The sequence below is a fragment of the Halyomorpha halys genome, unplaced genomic scaffold (assembly GCF_000696795.3).
Source record: "Halyomorpha halys isolate HHAL.00 unplaced genomic scaffold, Hhal_1.1 Scaffold47.1, whole genome shotgun sequence".
NCBI classification, from domain to species: Eukaryota; Metazoa; Arthropoda; class Insecta; order Hemiptera; family Pentatomidae; genus Halyomorpha; species Halyomorpha halys.
The window spans coordinates 1,841,690-1,864,355 of record NW_027114806.1 but is presented as its reverse complement, the minus strand read 5'-3'; the positions used below and the strand labels follow the sequence as shown (position 1 = coordinate 1,864,355).

Genomic DNA, 22,666 nt, shown 5'->3' with positions numbered 1-22,666 from the left:
TATATAATGGAACTGTTATAAATAAAATTTAAAAATATTTTTTATTTTATAGTTTTATTTTGTGTGTAAACGTGGTAATGATGTGGTCCTAAGCATTGTTTCCTCAATTATTTTTATGGATATTTAATAATTAAAAAAAGGCCCATATTAATAAAATAAAGAACATTAATAAAATTGTTCATAATAAATACTTTAATATTTTTAGGAAATGTTCTATTATCTAAAAAGTTAAAAAAAAATTTTTTTCAACCTAAAATGGTGGGATTAGCATTATCGGTGCAAGTGTAGAATTTATTTAGTTTTATTAATCTATTATTTATTTTAAATTAGCAATTGATTTACATCCACTACTATTTTATTTTCTCAAGGGGTTGATTATTGGCTTTTTTTTCGATTTGGTTAGGTCATGGAATAACGCTAATATTTTAAAAACTAGGTGCAATAGAACGGGCATAAGATTTATTCTAAGATAGTTCAGATTACAGGGAAAATATCTTCCAAGTTTCAATCATTTAAGAAAACAATATTACTCCTCTTACATTCAAATCAAAGAAGATGCCTTCCCAAGAAATTGAAGAATAAATTATTTATGTATCTTAAATCATTTGGATTTTATGTTTTTACCCTATATACTGCAAAAACATACAAGGGAGAAACTCCAGTGTTTTATGACATCTTTTTAGGTCCTTATCATTAGAAAAAAGCAAAAAGAAGTTTCAGAAATTTTATTTATTTCAACTAAAATTATTTCATATTACCGGTTCATTCAATTACCTTATCCTTTTTCCGGCACTGTATAACAACAAAGTGATAGCTGAGCCTAGGGACTGTCAAACTAAAGATTTGTCACTAAAAAGTGACACTTTAATCTGATGTAGGAGGGGTCATGAATGGCCTCCGTTAACCGGTTGTTAAACATATGCGGCATTGTTACTCCTACAGGTAGATTGTTCCCCAGGCACTTTGGTAATGAGAACAAACAAATCCGTGTTCCTTTATTTACATAAGTAGAAGTTGGCGCCATCCAGAAAATATTCAAATCAGTTGTAGACAAAACTTTGGATTTGCTCTTTAGCTAAATTGTAATAGTTTAATTGGTACATCACGATAATTGTAAAAAATAGATAATTAACAGGTAATTGTAATGGAACAATAGCTCATACAATCATCGTTTTAAATCTCACTACTCAGAAAATCGTCAAGATGAGAAAACTTGAAGATCAGATCTAGTAAAATCTTCTGATCTATCTCGTGATCTTATCAGAGGATTACTGGTTCACACTCGTATATTTCCATCACATCTTTTATTTTCTAAAACCTCAATCCGTTTTTTTAAATGCAAATAACCTAATTGTTGGAACCTGAATGTTGGTTTAGTATCAGTTAATATTTAATTTTAACAAATAATGTAGCATCTAAAAAAGCATTGAATTAAAATGATAGATTTCTTTTTTTCAATGCTATTCTTTCGTGTTTGCTGTCTCCCTTTTCAATGACAAACTATGATATAGCGATTAATCTAGATGGTAAAAATCATTCGTCGAGAATTTTTAGCATATTACAATTAAATTACGATAAATTAATAATAAATTAGTGAACCGGAACGTTGAAAACTGACACCACTAATAAGAACTCCATTTTATAGATACTCCCTAAGACAGATATTTCTCCCATTCCTTAAATTCGTACCTATCCTAGAAAACCTTAATAACTATGTTAGTATATGAATGCACTGTATTTTCAATTAATAGTTTCGGAAAACACTTAAACTAATTTTCAAATACATGTTCTGGTATCACTAAACTATTTCTGTGAGGATGCTACAGGCTTCTTCGGTGTCTTTAACCTTGAGAGCAACCTTGGGAGGTTACCGATTGGAAACAGAACTTCACAAGAAATAAATTTATATCAAAATGTTAAAATTTGATAAAATAAGCTTGATTCTATTGTGTATCGAATTATAGTTAAGAAGTATGGTATTATTCCTATCTGAGATAATTTTTTTTTCTTAAATACTTGTAGATAATTTTTTTAAATTTCGTCAAATTTTCAAACCTCTTTGCCCTAAACAGATTTATAGCTTTTAGAGAACTGAAATAGTGGTTATTTTGTAAAATTGTATTTTTATAATTTAAGTAAAATAAATGATTATGTGGGTTGGCAAATAGTTGATGAAGGAATTCTGCAAGTATTTTTGTTTTGATTAAAGAAAGGTAAACTGTTTAGAACTAATACGTTATTTATATTTATGTCGTGTGAAAAAATAGCAACATATGTCCAAATTCTAAATTAGGAAAAATTAATGTGAATAACAAAAACTAAAGGTTTTCAGTAATGATAATGGACAAGTTCTGGAATAAAAAATTTCATTTACAGGCATTTCAGCGAAAATCGTTGGTTTTTGCATGTAAAAGTTCAATATTTCACAGGAAACGTTATATAAAACATTAGAAAAGATTAAAAATGGATATGCTGCTTCAAGCCACAGATTTGAAAATTGAATAGGTATAACCACACGCGAGGTTTTAGGATTTTGAATCGGCCACTAGACCAAATTCAAAAGAGCAGGCACTAGAAGATAAACTTAAAGGGAAATACCTTGGACAGGAAAAAGCTTCCAGCTGATGGGAAGAATCCATATCGTCTTGTTTTGAAGCTTGAGGAGAGCATACGAAGTCATAGTCAGATTGCCACTTTGCAGATGTGAGACCTCGGCAGACTGGTTCGCTCTCTCCCCCCATGCTCTCTCGGGGCCGGCGGGTGGTATTTCGTCACGAGTCGCGGCCGAGTTTAGAAAGTAAAGGGCGTTTCCTACCTTAGCCGCCGGATGCCCTACGGAACTTGAACTTACTTCCTAACTACGCCTCCGAAAATATCCTGTGAAGGATACTAAATAGGTTGTTTATAAACTATCCGGATCAAACGATGAGAAATTCCGGCTAAAATAACGAAAAATATTCTCGGAAGATGGAGTGTTTTTTTTTTTTTTGTTTTTTCTGTTTCTTTCAGAGCAACTTTTACCGAGTCACTTTCACTATCGCTTCACGCAAAATATTTAAATTGGGTCCGAGTCGGGGCAGGGAATCCGTTCTGTGACGCCCCTATTATAGTTAATAGCATGCAAATCACTTCTAGGCATATCATTCGGCTCGAATATAAGATAATGATTTCTTTTCAATACAAAACGAGAACCTTATTGTTACCGGTCGAGGTAAACTGAATAAGGAGGAAGACTGTTTTGTCCAATAGATTCATCCCTGATATGTTTCCTGATTTCTTGAAAAACAAGCAAAATGCTCCGATATAACCGAGAGAAGATAAATTTTCTGTATGACATTTGAATTGTTTATTACAAAAACCAAAAAACTACTAAACATTAGTCAAAAGTGTCTTCTAAGACTTTTTTAATGAACATGGGATATTGTTTGAAGAAGGTAGAATGTACTACACGGTGGTACTGACGCATCTATCATGCATAACAATGGCCTCATACAGACGCCTTGACAGTTAACTATCTTCCCTTATGAACTTGTATCATCAAGCTTAGATATATCTTATTAACTTACGTGTTTTCTATTTATCATAAATAGTCATCATTTTTATTGTATTAATCATCAGGTTTTACCTTTTATTAATCAAGCCAAACGAGGTTAATGTCACTGGTAAACAAGCACTTTCATATTTTCTCACAGCTGTTATGTTACTTGCACGACAAAAGTCCCCTGGGATTTGACCTAAACATGTATGCCTTTTTCCAGATTATGGGCCTAACTTTTAGCAAAACGTTCATAATAATAAATATGATATATAAGATATATAATGACTTAAGTAGTTTCTGAAATTCCGATTCATTTATGGTGCTCCAACAAATACCTGCCAAGTACAAAGATAAGTTCTCTCATTAACTACTTGGACATCGAACCCACGTTTTGCATATTATGATTGCTTAACTAGACGGATAAGGATAATTGATTGATAAGTACTTCGTAAGTTTTCACAAATTAATTAGATTACTTAATTAATTAAACAGGCAGGTCACATTCTTGTACAACAGTTCCTAAATATGAGCTTTTGATAATTTTATCAGGTTTCCTAGGCTGGATCAAATCCAAAAAATCTATCCAACTTTCTAAACGATTTGGCGAAGGATGTTGTAGTTACTTTCATTAGATGAGAAAGTGGAGGGTTTTCGGAATGTGTACAAGATTGGTTTGACACAATTGGCAATCTTTGTCGTACGGGAGTCGTCAATCACACCACAGTTGAACAGAATTATTCCATTTATTACTCCTGGAAGATATTTACTGGTCAAAAATACAAAAAGACTAGTAAAACTGATTTCTGGTGTGGTTGTTTGATATAATCCATGGGATAAAAAAAGTGATGGTAAATTCCTATTAGTTATTATGGTTATGTACCAAATATGTCATTTCAAGGCTTTTTAATTTCTAAATATTTTTAATTAATTGGATGTTCCGAGCTAAACTAGTTCATCTTCACTTTAAAACTTTCCTTGTTTATTTCCCATGAAGCCGATCTAGTACAAAAATTATTTCATTAAAAAAAAATCTAAAAACGATAAGAAAGTAACAGAACACTTATCTACAAATTTGTATAAGTGAAGAAACGCCATTTTTTCCACAAACCATTTTTTAATTTCAACCAAAATAAAGAGGAAACTAACGGGAAAAAATTATTTTATTTTTTATTCACTGGCTGCCAAGAATTTAATTGAATTATTTAAAATTTAATTGCCTTTTTTATGTGTTTATTGTTGACTGTAGATTAAATGAAAATTATTTGATTTCTGCTAATGTTTCGGCATAAATATGAGGGCTAAAAACAGTCATATTACAGTATGAAAAAAAATTAATATTGTAAGAAATAATATTAGTATTCATTCTTTACCACCTTATAGTATTGTTTGTTATGTACTGAATTTCTTGTTATAGTGTTATTTCTTTTCACTATATCATAGTTTTTATTTCGTTTTGTTTTTAGCCCAGATGAAGACCTAAAATTTAGGATAAGCCGGCCGCACAAATAAAATAATGCAAGTTTTACTTGTTTTTAAAATATGAAGATGGTCGGGGTACGGTCAAAAAGGAACAAGAAATAGTTAACAACTATTTATTTGTATCTTTTTAAGACTTGATGGAGCCCTGCAACGTGGGGCGGAACGTCAGTAAATTAATGATTTTTAATTAATACTACAAAATTACCATTTTATTTTATTTATTCCTTTTTGACCGCACCCCCGACCATCTCCTTAATATTTTGTAAAATATGGCCAAACATTTATATATCTAACTTTACATATTACTAACCCACTGACAGCACTCGCTGCTATATTTTTCTAATTTAAAGGATTAAATATTTTCCCAGAGCTTTTTTATATTACACACACCCACACTCAATAAAAATGAACTTAAAATATAGATTTAACATTGAATTATGGACAAAAAAGTTGCTTTATTTTCTCTAACCTTACTCATTTCAGCTTTAAAAAAGATTATTGAATTACTAAAAGACTTCCAATTTATAAAATATCGGTTGATGAATAATAATAAATCGAACAAAAAGGTCGACTGTAGTAGGAAGGAAGTGGAGCTATATGTGTCAGGGCGGCCGGGCAAGGACTACCTTTCCAGTGGACAGCGGCGTCTTCCGATCCTCCGCCATTCTTCCTCCGTCGTATCCTCCGACTAGGCAACTTCTTGAAGAGGTCAGGTACCAAGCGCACACAGAGGATAGCTATTTGTTACACAAGCAGTCTAGGCCAAGAGAGAGAGATACTTTAATACAGATTCGGTTCTGCAAAAAAAAAAAACTTTTGCTGAAACATAAGCAACGGCTTAACTTGTTAGGATACAGTATCTATACTGCATCCAGTACTCGAGTACTGAGTGAAATCAAAATGATGAATTGACTGGAAAATGTAGGATAATACAAAATGTGAAACTACGGAACTAACCCAAACTGGTTGAAATAATCGATAAACAATAAATGTTAAAGATTAGAGAATGACTAAAAGAGTTATCAATTGGTCAAGCTGTTAAACATTACGAGGCTATACAAACGCTTTAGTAGCAGTAGATTCTGTAACAGGTAGCAGGAATGTGGTAGCTTCAGGTGTGAAAGAATGGACAGTCTGCACATCTTCCTTACGGAATTCTAATGACATAGTTACAGTCCCATCTACTCGGCATGAGGAAAACTCATCCATAGAGTTACATAACTTGTATAATTAATAAATTTAAAAAAAATTCAGAATGAACTGAGAACTAAGATTGGCTCAAGATAGACAGGACAGTATATCACTGATATAAAGCGGTGTGTTTACATAAATAGACTTTGAAGAATAATTCATGGTTTCGCGGTTCAAAAATCAATAGGATTAAGCACTCTGGTAAATGTTTAATAATAATAATAATAAAAACTTAGCGAACTCGAAGGTTCGATGCCAATACCATCCATTACTACCTACAAACAGTAATGGGTTTTTGTAATGTTTGTTACATTTGAAATATAAAAATAATAGCGATTTTAACTAGTATGTGTGATTGTTTTTTTCTGTTGATAATCCCAACGAAAATAATTTCTCAATCTCTTCATGGGTTAATTTCTCTATAAATTCATCTATTCTTCAGGTTCAAGCAGCCCTGTATGATCCATTAATGACTACCAGGGTTGAATATTTTTGATCGTTCTAGATATTCATAGAAGCTCTAATCAATTATAGTTCATTAAAAAATAACAAGCTCACAATTTAAAAATTAATTAATTATAAATCATTTATATGATATTTATACGAGAATTTACAATAGGAACAAATTATTATATTGATTTTTTGGGGGTTAAAATTAAATTAATTATATTCAGAATTTGCGACTATAATTGTCAGTTATATATTCATAAAAAAAAAATCGGGTATCTTGTTAATATTTAAGCATGTTAAAGGAAATATAAGAGGATGGTAAAAATATTTAAATAAATGAGTAAAATTTAAAAATTTTCTGGTCTAAGACACAGCCTGTATTGTTACTTTTTTAACTTATGCCACCCTGCCTAGGTTTGTGTTTGTGTACTGAATTAAATTTTAATGTATATCTAGTGACAATTTTTTTTTTTTTTGGTAAATGTTACTCACTTATGTATCGAGACTGTAAAGTTATTCGATGTGAGGTCTAAACTGTATTCAGATACATAAGTTAAATTGTGAAATTATTTCAATGTAAGAAGTGCAGTTCCGTTGAGTAACATTGTGGAATTCCTTTCTTTGTTCGTGGTCGTTACAGTTCATGGTTATGGAATTTATGCTAAGAAATATCACAAATCGTAACTTTTTTAAAGCATAGGTTTTGCAAGTGACTATTTACGAAACAAAATATATATCACTACTTGCCACCTGACCTATTATTATATTATAAAATAATGTTAAATAGATGCATTTACTTTTTTTTTTTTGTTTATTCAAAATAAATTCACATTTTACACGTTTAATTCTTTAACAATATTGTTTACAAATATATTGTGTAATAATAAATATGAAGGATGCTGTAAGGTCCCCTTCACGATCAACTCGCGATGTGGGCCTGAAGCAAGAATTGCACAACGTAATTTGGAAAAAATTACCCTTTGAACGATTCCAAAAGTCACTATTTTTGATGAAGACATTCAGTTCATCACGAAGGCTGGTGTGAGTTATTAGAAAGTTTTATTATTTTCTGATACAAAGACTTAACTTGGAACCCACATCCAGATTTAAAACGAAGACTAAAACCTGTGCGAACATAAGGAATAAAATTAAATGGAGAAAATATTAATTAACTTTATTCAAACAAAAAAATATTTGTATATTTAACTTTTATGATAAATTCTATTTACATCATTTAACGTAAGTAAAATTGATAAAACTTAAATGATAATAGTATTAAAAGAATTGATACTTTTTTTTCTAAATAATTAGGATATATTGTAATTCCTTATCATTGTAATTTAATGAAATGTAAAGGTTTGTTTGTTTGGACAGATTGTTGATTCAGACAATAGTGTTTATATGTTTTGAAAGAGGCCTATTCAAGGTGTTTATCTCAGTTTTACAAAGTTTCTTCCTTCAAATTGATGATAATTAAAAAAAAAAAACAAGATTTAATTCAACCATTATTTTCTGCTCAGATTTTTTTTTTCAGTAAATGATAAAATGAATCACAGATTATAGGCTAGAAATTAAGTGTAGTTTTATTATCTCTAATAACTATTGACGTGAAATATGAAAGATTGTAACTATAATAAAAAAAAATATTACACATAATTGTGGGACATTACGAAGAAGATGAGCATCCCTGTTTCCCTTTTTTTAAAACATCGTTGTCAAGATATCTATGTATTTTTTTTAAATGAAATAAATTTTTTTTCGGACTTATATCGACAATATGCATACGTTGAAGCAATATTTTAAGGCGATTTCTCCGAATTTATATACCGTATGATTTGTATTATTTAATCATAATTGATTATGTCTTGGATTCAATAAAATAAACATTAATTAATTAATTGACGATATAGTTTCATTGTTAAATGGTTAATAATAAAGTTTTGAAACAATAATTACTATTATCTTTGAAGAAAAGAAAATAGATATGTTCTGTTTTTTTAAATTAACATAAATCAGAATTTAACGGTCATACCAACCCTCATGAATAACTCGGATTAACGAAATTAACAAAAAATAGGTTCACTGGAAATTCTTGGAAATTCGATCCAAATAATACATATGTATTTTAATTAAAAAACTATGTCAACGGTTAGCATTAAAGTTGTATTACATCAATTAAATATATTTTTATTTTATAACCAGTTTTTTTGTAATACTCAGGAGAACGATCCATACACATGTTAATGATGTCCGATAACAGAAGAAAACAAACACATTAAAAACATATTTTCTTTGAATCAGAGGAAGAAGACAACATGTTTTAACGAAAAAAATCTTGATTATTGTAAAATATTGAATGCCCTTTTAAAAAATAGTAGCAGTTACTATCATTAAAACGTAAATTTTGAAGATATGTTGTAGAGGAATGTAAGTATTCTCGGTAGGAATGTAAGTATGTATCGGAAGATATAAGGACAAGCTGCACCGAAATGCCACAGCCTTCCAAAAAGAAAACCGAAGGAAACCTTGCTTTGGTAAGGTCGCAAGCCAAGGCGTCTTGATAAATCAATATTTCGTACCTCTGTCCAATGATGCATCGTATTGAAACACATTTTAGTGATTAATTGGAAATAATTTTAATTAATTTGAGAACACCTTATACGTTCTTGAGAAATTACAGGCCTAAACTATTGTTCAAATATTTAAATCAAGAAATGTACTTATAAGGGTAGGTGCACTAGTACATTAGCAAATGTTTGTCCCGACATTATAAACACATGATCATTTGACGCTCATTGCCAATGATGTACCAGGAACATTACTTGTCCTATATTAAACATATTAGGAACATGTAGTAGTGAATCGTATGGGACTTACAACAGGAACACTAATAATAGTAAAATATAAAACAAGAAGTATTTTACTATAATTATTGAATTGTAATCAAAGTGATTGGATATGTTTTGAATTGTACTATGTAATGGTTTATGAACAATTGAATCATTTTAATAGTAGTTCTTAGAAAGGTTTTATATTCCGGATCACTGAGGTGGTACAACATCTAATTAAAATAAGTACTTACTTAACCCCTATAATTTAATAACTTTTTTTAATTTATATTGTTAGTTATTGTAATCCTTGTATCATCATTAGTTTCTAAACTGCAATTATTTTAAATAATGAGTTCAGAGCGCTTATTTGTATTCTTACGACCATTATTCAATGGCCTTCGGAGTGTAAAATACCTACTTTCGAACGCGTCTTTGTTTCAACATTATAAATAAATAAATTCACTTTGAAATTAATATTAATAATCAGTAAATATTGTTAAATATAAAAAATCAAATAGTTCTAAACATGAAGTTGCTTGAGGTTAAATGGAATTCATTGAATGTATTTCGTACATGTTGATATCTACTATCTTAAGGAAATTATTGATTTTGTATGCCGTGGTTTTAATTACTCATAATTAATTCACTAACTGTCATAATAAATTGTTATATATTTTAATTACCAAATTCGACATCTTTAGAAATTTCGCAAACATTATTATATATGTATACAATAAAATTTCTTGAAGAAAAATAATAGAACTTTAAAAATGTCGTTTAGTAAAATAAATGATAAGACATGAATAGATAATTGATCACTTTTGAAAATACGTAAATTTGTTTTATTATAGCTCAAGAAATGGTACTTTTTCGTGATAGCGTTTACATAATATAATATGAATAACTTGTATGCATTTATAATATATCATATTATACATGTATAATGATAAGTGGTTATTATAAAAAAAAAATTATTGTAAAGAATTATTTTCACAGATTTGTATGGTTACCTACTTAAACGTAGATTTGCTCAAAATCTCAGTTTAACTGGCCGGTAATGTTTACCGCTAGATTTGAAGATTACCTTTCATGCTGGAACGGATTAAAATTATTAGTTTTACTCGGGATTTCACTAATTATAGTTTAAACTTTAATGGTGCGGCAAGCACTAAATAAAATATATTAACTCAATCCGCTTTTCCTATAAGAATTACGAGGAACGAAATATTTAGTAATTTAGTAAACACTCAATTTTAGCTTTTTTCTTTAAAAATTTTGCTATTCTATTGGTAACATCTGTCATTTACATACAAATTAGTCTTACAGTTCTTTACATCGCAATTAGCCAATTACTTCGTCAAATGAGGTCACTTAAGAATGCTTTGAACTCGAAATTCCTGACTAATTTCTGTTTTGAACTACAACTACTGTCGAAAATGATGGCAAAACAAAATAATAATTGTTCAAACCATTTTTTAAAAAAAATTTATATCCAATATTTTAATAATATTTGCCTAAAAAATTATTGAACTTGAACATTATTTGTTATTGTATGGGAGGCTATAAAAGTAGTATAAGTGAGAAAATGGTCAAAATAGTTTATTCTATGTGCTGCAGAACATTTTGAAATTTCTATTTTTAACTAATTTCACCGCTCTCAACACAGAACAAATGTTTTACTGAAATAACCATCTCTACGTCTACCATACTCCTTTTCTACCCCTCGGCATTTATTATATAAGTATCTTAAAATAAATATACATCCATAAAGGGTCAGAGGTTCAATACTTTGTAAGGAAGTACTGTTACTTGACCGACGGTTGTGCAAGGTGCTGATTTTGTCAGAATCATGCTCGACCGCAACATTTTTTTCCGAATTAAGGGTACCCACTTTATGAGGTTGGTTGGACCCCGGAGAGCTCCATAACCCACAGGGTTGACTCACGGCTACAGTAACTGAATAAATAATAACCTGGCACAGCTGGATTCGAACCTGGGTCCTTGGAGTGAGTAGCCTTACCACTGAGCCATACCGCTCGCTATATACAAAGTGTCTTATCAAACGAAAATATACTTTATAGTACTAAAATATTGTATTAGATATTTAAGGTAAACTAGCATATATGAATATTTAATTGTTCCTTATATTAGCAATTTATTATTTCTTTTTTTATTACTGTCATTCTATTTATTTTTTCGTAACATGTAAATATTATTTTTTATTTAGTTTATTTCTTTTATTTTATTGGCTCTATAAAAATATATATACTACAGAATATTAACTGAAATGTATTAGGAATTGAACGTGTTCATCGTCATCTGCTGTATAAGATCATTAAAATTTTATTTTTTACCAGCAGCTGAAGGTCCAGTAGCTTACAACATATGAAATCCAACTTCTTGTCGATTTAATCCCAAATTATTGCAAGAAATTCTGCTATGAACTTTAAATTTATTTATTTTATTTTGTTTTCAAATTTTTTTTTTTTATACTACTCATTTATATATTTTATTGATCATATGAATACTAATTATTTATTTTTTATTTCACTCATTCTTCAATTACAGATTTATTATTATTATTATTTTACAAATTTATTTTCATTAATTAAAATTATTCAATAAATATAACATTTTAAATAGTTTGAGATGTGTTCTTTGCACAAGACTAAACCACCGCGTTATAAATTGTTAAAATCAAATTTAATTAATATAATAAATATGTTAGTCACATCAGGCCAAATTGGTGATTAAGAAATATTTTTAAAAAATAATTAATTTTAATTAAAAACTTTCTTAGCAGCATATAAAAAAGTTATGTCTAAACTGTCTGTTTTTGCAAACCTAACTGGTGAATGAATGTTTTCTGTTCATTCAAATTATATATTTGAACAAATTGTGACGATACTTCAGTAGCTTATTGTGAGACGTTATCTTAGCTATGTTCTGCAAGAGTTTGTATTAATGATAACACTGACCTAGCGTTTCTTAATGGTCACTTTGGTTCCATGACCGCAATGCAGGTCTAGCCTACATTGGAAATGGCATCGCGAGCTGATAGCTACTTCGTTAATAGTATCGCTGATGAGGTTGACTGGGAGGCAATTTATTTTCTGCATCACATCTACCGTTATTTCGCGAATCCAGTCTCCAAGCAGAAACCGGGGTACACGATACGCTTTTTTAGGCTTACTTTAATGAGATATCTCCGAGCGCACTGAATACTATTTTTTTTTTTCAGTTTTCGTTCTCCCTCGAACTCTTCAGATAGTTCAACTTATTAAATGATAATTTATATATTATTATTTTTTTTTTTTATGACTTCCTGGCGGAACGTTTCCATTGTTAGAGTGCCCATGGGAAAAAGAGAAAAATAGTCCAACAGCGTTAGTTTCATATTAAAGGTCATCGGATCTAACCTGACAGTTTCAACATGTCTAATAATTTTTTTAACGTTTAGATTTTTTATTATTAAACATTTATTATGTATATTTCTTACAATAAATTCGTAGTGAGCCATTTAAAATTGTATTTGTAAACAAAATAATTTTACTGGTTTCATTGATTCAGCAACATTATAGAACTAATAACACTTTATATAGAACACGATAACCAGAAGTGAATAACTGAATTAAAAAAACTGCTAATTTAGTTTCATATGCTTGAAAGCGTCGTCTAATTACCCTTTAAGAACATTATACATACTTTTTAAATCATTGTAATTTTTCAATAACATACTTATATATATTAGAATTAGAATTAAGTGGTAAGAAAAAAAAATTAAATCTTACAGACAGTAAATCTTATTTGGCAGAATTCACGAACTCACCTGAAACAAAAAAAAATTAAAAACATTAATTTGATATTTCAAATTAACTTTGACCTTGTATTTTTATGAAATCTTATACATTTATAATTGATGCTTAGTTAACTTTGTCTTTTAATTTTTAAATTTTTTTTTCAAATATCATCGTCCTAATTTTTACGAACTCAAGTTCATTTTTAAAATATTCCATCAGTCAATAATACAACTTTATTTAGGCGACGTTTAAACTTTATTGTTTGCATAGTCATGCACTTTTTTTTTAACAAACAATTTCTTCAACTAATTACTATAAAATACAAGTACATATTGTAATTTATGATTGATAACTATTAACTGTAGTCAACACTAAATAGATAGAAACAGACAAAATACAAAATAGAAATAACAGACGGACTACCGGCATGGGAAAAAAAAACGGTTCTGTCACAAACCTGTAGTTGGATCATAATGTAGAAAACACTGTAAACACAATTGTAAGTAATGTAAAGACATTACTTTAACTTCGTTAAACAACGAGCAATGTTCCAATTGTTGTATTTATGAATCATAAATTACACTATATAGTTGAGTAATTGAAGAAAGTATTTGTTCTAAAAAATTCTTTTGTTTTTTTCATTATAGGGCATGACTTTGAAAACAATAAAGTTGCGAAACGTCGCCTAAATAAAGTTATAATATTAATTGGTTCTCAAGACCAACAAAAAAATATATACCAACAACAGTCAAGAAAAAAGTTATACCTAAAAATATATACCTACAACACTCAAGAAAAAAGTTATACCTACAACACTCAAGAAAAAGTTTTACCTAAAAATATATACCTACAACAGTCAACATGTATATAGCGTGAGTATACAGTATACTAGATAGGCGTAATTTCACTTTAAAATATTCTATTGTTATGTACGCGACTTAGAGCTATTTTGATATTACTATTTTGAGCTGGCTCGTAACAAATAATTATGTACTTCTCCGAGTTGTATTAAGTAGGATTTGTATCTTGGAGTACACCATTTTTTCCTCCAAAATTTCAACTCCAATTCATTTACTTGTTCAGAAATATATTTTGTCTCAGTTGTACTCCTAAAACCGCTCCTTTAATTTTTTTTTAAATGATACCTCAAAAGAAGTTAATTATAATTATCTTGAAGCAGTTTTTACTAGATATATTGTAAATGTTCAGTTTCAGATTGTTCTACAGTGCTTCTACTTAAACACCTCGTTTCTCTAAACTGCATTGTATTGACTTACACTATTCCTTTTGCCGTCTAATATAACCACAGGTGAATAACTGTAAGTTGAAAAGAAAAAGCAGTAAAGCTTCGCTACTGCTGTTTTATTTCACCCTAATTTTTGTTTGTAAAAATACTTTAAATATTTCATTAATACTTAAAATGCAGGAAAAAATAGTCGAGTGGGGAGAAAAATCTCTTGAATCTTGCAATAGCCACTTCTGTGGCATCATCTCAAATCATATACAAAATATGAATCTTCTAATTTGATTTGGAATAGTCAAACCCCTTTTTGAGTGGATAGATTTTTAAAAATCTATCCTCTCAAAAAGAAAAAAAAATTCTCAAAACCACGTTCTAATCATTTTAATGAGTATAAAATGTACCGCTAAATCCTCCGATGACTTTCAATACAGTGCAAAAGTCTGTTATTTTCAGAGGGAAATAATAATATAAGCTTATAAGGTTCGATGCCGCTACCAACCGCTGTCTACATCGTACTTTGGTCCAGTAATGCTCTTCCAAACCCAAATCTCGTACTTTGGTCCAGTAATCCTCTTCCAAACCCAAATCTCGTACTTTGGACCAGTAATGCTCGTCTAAACCCAAATCTCGTACTTTGTTCCAGTAATGCTCGTCCGAACCCAAATATCGTACTTGGGTCCAGTAATGCTCGTCCAAACCTGTTCTTATAAGATAATTTTTGACGCAGTCTTCCCAACTACGCCTCTGTCCTACCCCGGAATTAACATTTTCGATTATTTTTAGAGAACATATTGCTAAAATATTCTTTGATCTTAAATTAATTGCAAATGAGGTAAATTGATTCCAAACTACACTAGCCTATTTCGTCTACATAGATTAAAGCCAAATTTCTAGAAATTTGTGTCAATTCATTCATCATTTTTATTTTATTTTTCACCATTCTGGGTGGCGAAAATAATTACTTGTGAACATGTTTCTCAAATATTATTCTTGACATATCTTTTCATTTTTAACCCTTTGTTGAAGGATGGAATAGTTAAACAAAACCTACATGGCCTAACTCAGTGTTGGCAACAATTAGTATTAAGCGTATTTATTTCGCATTTAAATTTGGCTCAAGTCCAATTAAAACTCTGGTTTAAATATTCATGGGAGAATTGATTAAGATTTAACAACCGGACCGAAAATTCGCCTTGGTAATTTTCTCTTTTTAAGCAACAGTCTCTCTGGTAAATCGATTTCGTCCTTTTGTTATTTATTGCGATGAATCATTGAATTATGTCAGACTTAAGCAGAACATGATGTTTTACATTCCGAGCTTTCTATTTCTTATCCAATTGATATCTTCGGTGAATTACAATCTCAAAAATTCATTTTTCACGCTATTCAGCTTATGATAATGCAATTATTAACAAATTATATATTTGACGGTTAGTTTTTCTCTGCACTCAAAAATTCAGAAGATTGAGTCGTCTATCTGAGTTTTACGCCTTCCACATTCGGAGTAAACAACATTAATGGCTATTAACATACCTTATACGCCTTAATGACGTCTCTTGCATGTCTGGGTCCATTATCATAGAAATAGTGATAACGTCGCACGGTCATGTGGGTAACTAAGTAATGAAGTGTAGATCTTTTTTTCTATGTAATGTTTATTCTGAAACGTGATGTATTATTTACTTGTTAGATGAACCCTGAATTTATATCACGGTGTAGTAAAAAAAACTAAATTAATTTAGTTTGAGTAAAAGATACTATTTTAATTAAACGTTTTCCAACAAAAACTGAATGTTTGGTGTAGGATTACGTCAATAATAAAACATTGGTTTGTTAGTAACCAGCTTAACATATAGAGAAATACTTAGTTTTTAAAATATTTTATATAAAAGTAAAAATAAAATATCAGGAGCATGGCTGTACCATTTACAATAAGATTTTATTTTTCCTGTCATTTGTGTTTGAAATTTATAAAAAAATATAAATTAATTTAGATGTCCAGTTAAATAATAAATAAATGATAAGAAGAAGAAAAAGTGGAGACCACCAAAAGGGACATTTATAAAATAGACTAAATCCACATTTTGAATTTTCAACCTTCTATTTCCATTTGAAGGAGCTATAGTAGTGCGAGAAACTATTAACAATTAGCAGCGGTGGGAGGAAAAAGTTATTATTACCAAAAGACTATTTTCTTGCAGATTAATTCACTTACAAATTTACAACGCTCTTACTCACTCTAGAGATGCACAAAATCATAGAAATCTTAAAAATCACGAAAAAAAAAATCATGATGAAATGTTGACTGAAATACACCACTACTTTTGTGGTATTGTTCTACTCTGAAAACAACTCTGCATGCTAAATTACAGCTTATACGATTAATACTAAGCCGGCGGCTATAAGGCAAAAATCTATGAAAGTTAGTTTTAAAACCATTATGCACAGCTCCAACCCACGAAGGGTAAAATATCTGTTGTTATTGTTTTGGAATAATAGTTATACAAATAAGTATTTTTTTAATATCACGCTTGACCGTCTAGATTTTTCCCCAATTGAGGCTAGGTGGGGACCCAGAACCCACAGGGTTGACTCATGGCTACAATGGCAGAATAAATAATTATCTGCCTCACCTGGATTTGAACCCAAGTTCTTAGGTTGTAGTACAGCGCCTTACCACGGTGCCACCTCGCTTGCTAATTATGGAAAATATGGTCAGGTTTATTTTGTATATAATGTTTTGTCGCTAAGACATGTGAATTGAAAGCGAAAAAATAAAAAAAAAATATATGATTTTAGGATAAATCACGAATAAAAGCTTTCAATATCTCCTAACTATTCCGAACTAAGTTCTATAGTTGAAAGTTGTGTTTGATCCATTTCCCTCCACGTCCTCTTTTTGAGCACTTACTGAATGGTATATTTATTTATTTTATACATCTTTCTCTTGTGCTATTCCTTTTAGTTGTAATTTTTGTTATTATTAATTTAATTTTAATTTCCAATGTTATTTAATAATGTAACTTGTAATACATGTAGATGGCTTAATATTAATGGGGATGTCTAATATATATGTGCATTAGACATTCCCGAAAACCGTATTGCATTTGTTGGAAATGAATATACATGCAACCTTATTCAATGCAGTGTATTATTCTCTTGGAAAAATGAATAAAAAATGCAACATGTTGGATATCTAAGTATTTAGTAGATAGTTGGTGAGATGGCTTGCTAACCATCCATGACAATTCATGTTGTTTCACGACCTACTGGACCATGAAACCTAAGAAAAAGTGAAAACTGTAAATTAAATATTGCTTTCTATAACTGCTTAGGTTGCGAGAGAAATATTCATCAAATTTCTCTCGTCTTCCGGGGATGTATAAATATAAGCTTAATATTCCGAGCGTGTGATATTTTTTACTTTTATTTATGTATTTAAGGAATTGTAAAATATCTTACGTTCAGTTGGTAGATACTTGAAAAATTAACATTTATTATTTACATTAACAATGAACTAGTAAACAAGACTGGGTTAATGTTAGTCAAACTGATTGTGAATATAACTAGTCATATTTTACGCTAGCAATTCAATTAAAATACTTTTTTACTCTATGCAAGCCATTAATGTTAAGAACAATAGTTCTTTGCTAAGGTTAATAAATTTTTTAATACTAATAATACATAAGTAGGGTAAATTGAAATGGATATATGTTTAGAATTATAACGAAACGACCTCATATTTTAACGATATTATCTACAAACCGGGATTCTTCCTTGTTTTATTTTATACATCACAAAAGCCGAATATGTTTCGTGAGAGCCTTTATTTAAAAAATGTTTCCGCTCAGATAAATCTTCTTGTTACTCAGGAAATGATGTCATTCATTATTAGTTCATAAACCGGGCGGTGAACCGCAATGAAGTCGCAAATACTTCATCCCTACGATCTGCAGAATAAGGAACTAACGGTGTGTTCTAGTCTAACGGATCTGCTCGTCAATCGTTTTTATTTAGCGATAGCATTTATATAGGAGATATATGAACGTTGGAATATTTGTATATATTACATCAATTGCATACGGTTGAGGAAGAACTGTAAAAGGGCAAGGAATAACTTAATTTGAGTTCCGAGTCCAATAAAAGAGTTTCACCCCCCCTCCTCCTCCCACAAAAAAAAGAAGTATATTTTCCTAAACTGGAAAACATTTTCGTTAAAGCATTGGAGATAAGTTAAGTTAAGAACCTGTAGAAATGTCACCAAGTTGACTAAAGTGCCTAAAGAAACTTTATTCACAATAACTAAATTTGTAAATTCTTAAAACTCTTGAAAAAAGGAGTTTATTCGAGTTTTAAAACCCTGTATGCATAAATATTGTTCATTAACAGAGTTTTTAGGTTAAAATAATTCTGTCTTTTTTTTTATAACCCACTTTTTTTAATTTGTATATAATAGAATAACTGTATCCGACAAACCGATATGCATCAGATTGTCTATTTCGGAATTTCTGAAGAGGTTGCAGGTTTAAAAAAAAATTAGTATAATTAAATATTTTAATGAATGAAACGGGGCCAGAAGTAAATGAGGGATTTCCCAGAAGAGAGGAGACTAATCTTAGCCTCAACACTAATAACGAATAATTACTGCCACTCCCGATCACAATATCAATTGTGATCCCAAGGTTCAGTTGCATCTGTGTCGCTTAGTCATTCGTTCACCGTAATAACAATTAATCTATAACACGGGAGTCCTATTCAGGAGTAGGGGAAAGCGGAGGAACTGTGAGCATCCAAGAAAAAAATTAATACAACCAATACTGATTTGATAGATTTGTGGTTTGATACTGAAATATCAAACCTTTCCTTATTTAGTCTAGTTTCTTATATTAAAACATCATTTCAGTCTCAGAAGTTGTTCTTTGAACATAATCAAAAATCTACAAAATTGTATCAGTGTGCTGTTTTTGAACTTGGGGTAACTATGCGCATCCCAGAAAAAAATTAACAACACCAATATTTAATATCAAACCTTTCTTTATATAGTCTAATGTCTTAGATTGAAATATCATTTCAATGTTTTGCAGTTGTTCTTTGCACATAATCAAAAATCTAAAAAATGCATCTGTGTGCAGTTTTCAAACTTGGGGTAACTATAAACGGCAATGAAATAATGAGATGCCACTCTTTTAAACGTTTTTTTTATTTCCTCCAAGTTATCAAAAATGCCTTTATGTCCTCGGTGTCTGTCATGACACCCTGTAGATCTCGAATGTTTAAAATAAAGAAACAGTTACCAGATCATGTACTATAACTCTAAAATTTTCAATAATTTTCATTTCACAACATAATCCTAAGACACAGCGTTATCACTAATGGATATAGATAAAGCCCTGATTTTTTTTTTACCAAATGAAAAAAAAATTCTATTTAGTTTATAAAAATACACAAAAAAATATTGATTGGTTCGTCACTACACGGGTGGATTCAATTAATATAACACTACGATTGTTTTTGTTTCAAATTTAACCTTTCAATATAAAATTAATGTGTTTCGAAGAAAACATATCTCATACTTAAATATAGTATTGTAGTCTAGTGAGTGTGAAAATTAAAATCATAACAGAGTTTCTATTTTTCAATAATTTACTTAACAGTACACGTTATGTTTTTCTTTGAATAAATGTGCTTTTTAAACTTTGTATATCTACCAAAATATTAATTATTTTTAAATTAATCCTGTTTGTGAAATTGTATTGTATAAAAAAAAATATTTTCAAAAAAATCATTATAACTAGATTTATTTCAAACTAAATTAAGGTAAAAAAAAGTTTAAAAATTGTATCTTCCTTTTTTAAAAAAAAAATCCTCAAAATTACTAGCTGTAGAAATCTAAGTAATTTAGAAATTTTCTACAACTTCTGTATCAATGCCTGTATAGATGGAAAATCCTTCAGCAAAAGTAGAATGGTTTTGTTGGTGATTTTAAACACTTACTATTGTAACTTTCTACCTGTGATATCTGCTCATAAAAAAATAAATTGGTTGGTTTAAAAGTTTAATGGAACAATTTTTCTTTTTCATTTTACATGCATTCTTTTCTTAGAATATTGTTCTATGAGCACGGTATTTGACGAGTAATATACAATTAAGTTTTTTTTTCATAGATAATTATTTTTCGTAGAAAACTCAATTTGGTTTAAAATTTTAGTGCCTTTCTACTTTTGTGTTACTTAATGGCTCAGATTTCGCGTAAAATCCTAAATATGGTTTCTGATTTCTTTATAACTTTATAAGTAACAAATTCTACGTTTGAATCAAAATCAATAATTGTTATAATTGAAAAAAGAAAAATGCTGTTCATTTATGTAGTCTAATCTAATTATACTATTGCCAAAATAATAACATTAATATTCATAATTAAAATGAATATATATTTGTGTGAAATTTAGGACTCCTTTCCATAGCCCACCACAATTGAATTAATCTTTTATTAATGATTTGCTAGTATTAGAAAAAGTTTTATGAAATTCTTATAAGTAGCCCTGTCCAGAAATGGACAATGGAACAAGATCGAGCCAGGGTCTCCCACGTTCTATTGTCGTAGGCAGGGCTAGATAAGCTACTCCCTCCATATAACTCTTCATTAGGCGGGGCTCTGACCTGCACACGGTAGTCGTAACAGGGCCCACTGCGTGCCAATAAACTGAGAACGGAATGTGGATTATTTGCTTGATAAAATCTACAGTGGAATGAACTGATCGCTGCATGACCAAACATGGGTCCTGGGAAAGATAAAAATAGCAATAAATTGAGAAATGTTTGTTATTATATGGTAGGAATCTGCTCGGTTTGGAACCGCGCTGCAGAATAAAATACTTGGTATTACCATACTTATTCGACACAGAGCGAGTTAAGCGTTCAGAAAACTGGCCATGTTCCAAAGAAAGAAAATATTAGAACTGTAATCAATCCATAATATAAGTAATAAAATTAAAAAAAAAAATATTTGTATAATCTGAGGTCATTGTGGTCAGAAGTAAATTTTTCGTTCCTCAGTCATTTTGGTTGGTAGTTAATATTCAAAATGATCAAATTTTCAAAAAAATGTTTCTATGATCACTGAAATGTTAAAGAGCGATTCTTTGAAAAATAAGTTAATGATTTAGGTAGTTGCTATTGTGACAGTGAAATCCGGTTATTCCGAACAAAAAAAGAGGAAGTCCGATGGGAATCAATTCATTGTTCAAATCAGTTACGTTTAAGCCATAAATCTTTTCTTATTTGTGAATCTCTGGTTTTCCATATTCGCTTATGACTATTAATTTCATAGCGTTATTTGTAGGAATGTGTTTTCCTCTTGTGTTTCCGAGAAATTTCGATTTGGTTAGCTTACCAGGAAAATCCACCACCGTGATTCCAAAGGCCCAAAACCGGATTCAAATCTAAGTAAGGATTCCTTGCACTTTCAGAGAAAACCAATCTTAGAAAGACAGCAGGCGCCAGGAATAACCCCGTGCCGTGACTTCGTACTCCTATGAATATCCCATGGGTACTCTTCTGCTAAACAGAAGTTTCCAGAAAGCCACGATGAACAAACAAACGTCTATTTGGCATGCTGAGAAGAGTTCTCTAATGCTGCCAATAGGGATTAACATACATGCTACGAATCCAATGGTATCTCCATCACCAAACTATGCGCTAAAGAACAGCTTTCTTGGGAAACAAGAACATTATTTTAAGCAAAAAAAAGTTTTTCAACCAATATTAGCAAAACCTAAATTTAATTTTTATAGAAGTCCTTAGGAACAACAGAGTAGTTAACTAAACTATCTCCGTATTATATTTTCTTACATTTTAGTCTGTAAGTAGTACCAAAACTGCGAGATGAATTTTACTTTTATCTGTATACATATTATAATGGTAATAAAAATGTCATGGTGAGCCCAAATGTTTGATACTGTTACCGCCAATCGCAGTCTTCCTGCATTAGTCACGTGACGTCTGTCCAAACCTTCACATAATATCGGTCGACGCAATCCTTCCACCTACGCTTCGGCCAACTCTTCAGATCAGAGTTTATTAATATTCATATGTTTTTTTTTTTGTGGGTCTTTAGAAGCAGTCTACATATATA

At 30.1% G+C, this 22,666-nt stretch overlaps 1 protein-coding gene across 4 annotated transcripts in view; it reads right to left on the bottom strand.

The window, feature by feature from the left end:
* LOC106689715 (UNC93-like protein) overlaps positions 1-22,666 on the bottom strand; it is a 230,167-nt gene that overhangs the window by 77,968 nt on the left and 129,533 nt on the right. Inside the window, exon 1 of one of the 4 annotated variants that reach the window (XM_014434857.3) lies at positions 2,599-2,705. The exons of the other annotated variants lie outside the window; for them this stretch is intronic. Coding sequence (XP_014290343.1) covers positions 2,599-2,680 — 82 coding nt within the window. The 5' untranslated portion in view covers positions 2,681-2,705. Of the gene's footprint in view, positions 1-2,598; positions 2,706-22,666 lie in introns of those variants that run through there. 4 annotated transcript variants of the gene reach the window in all.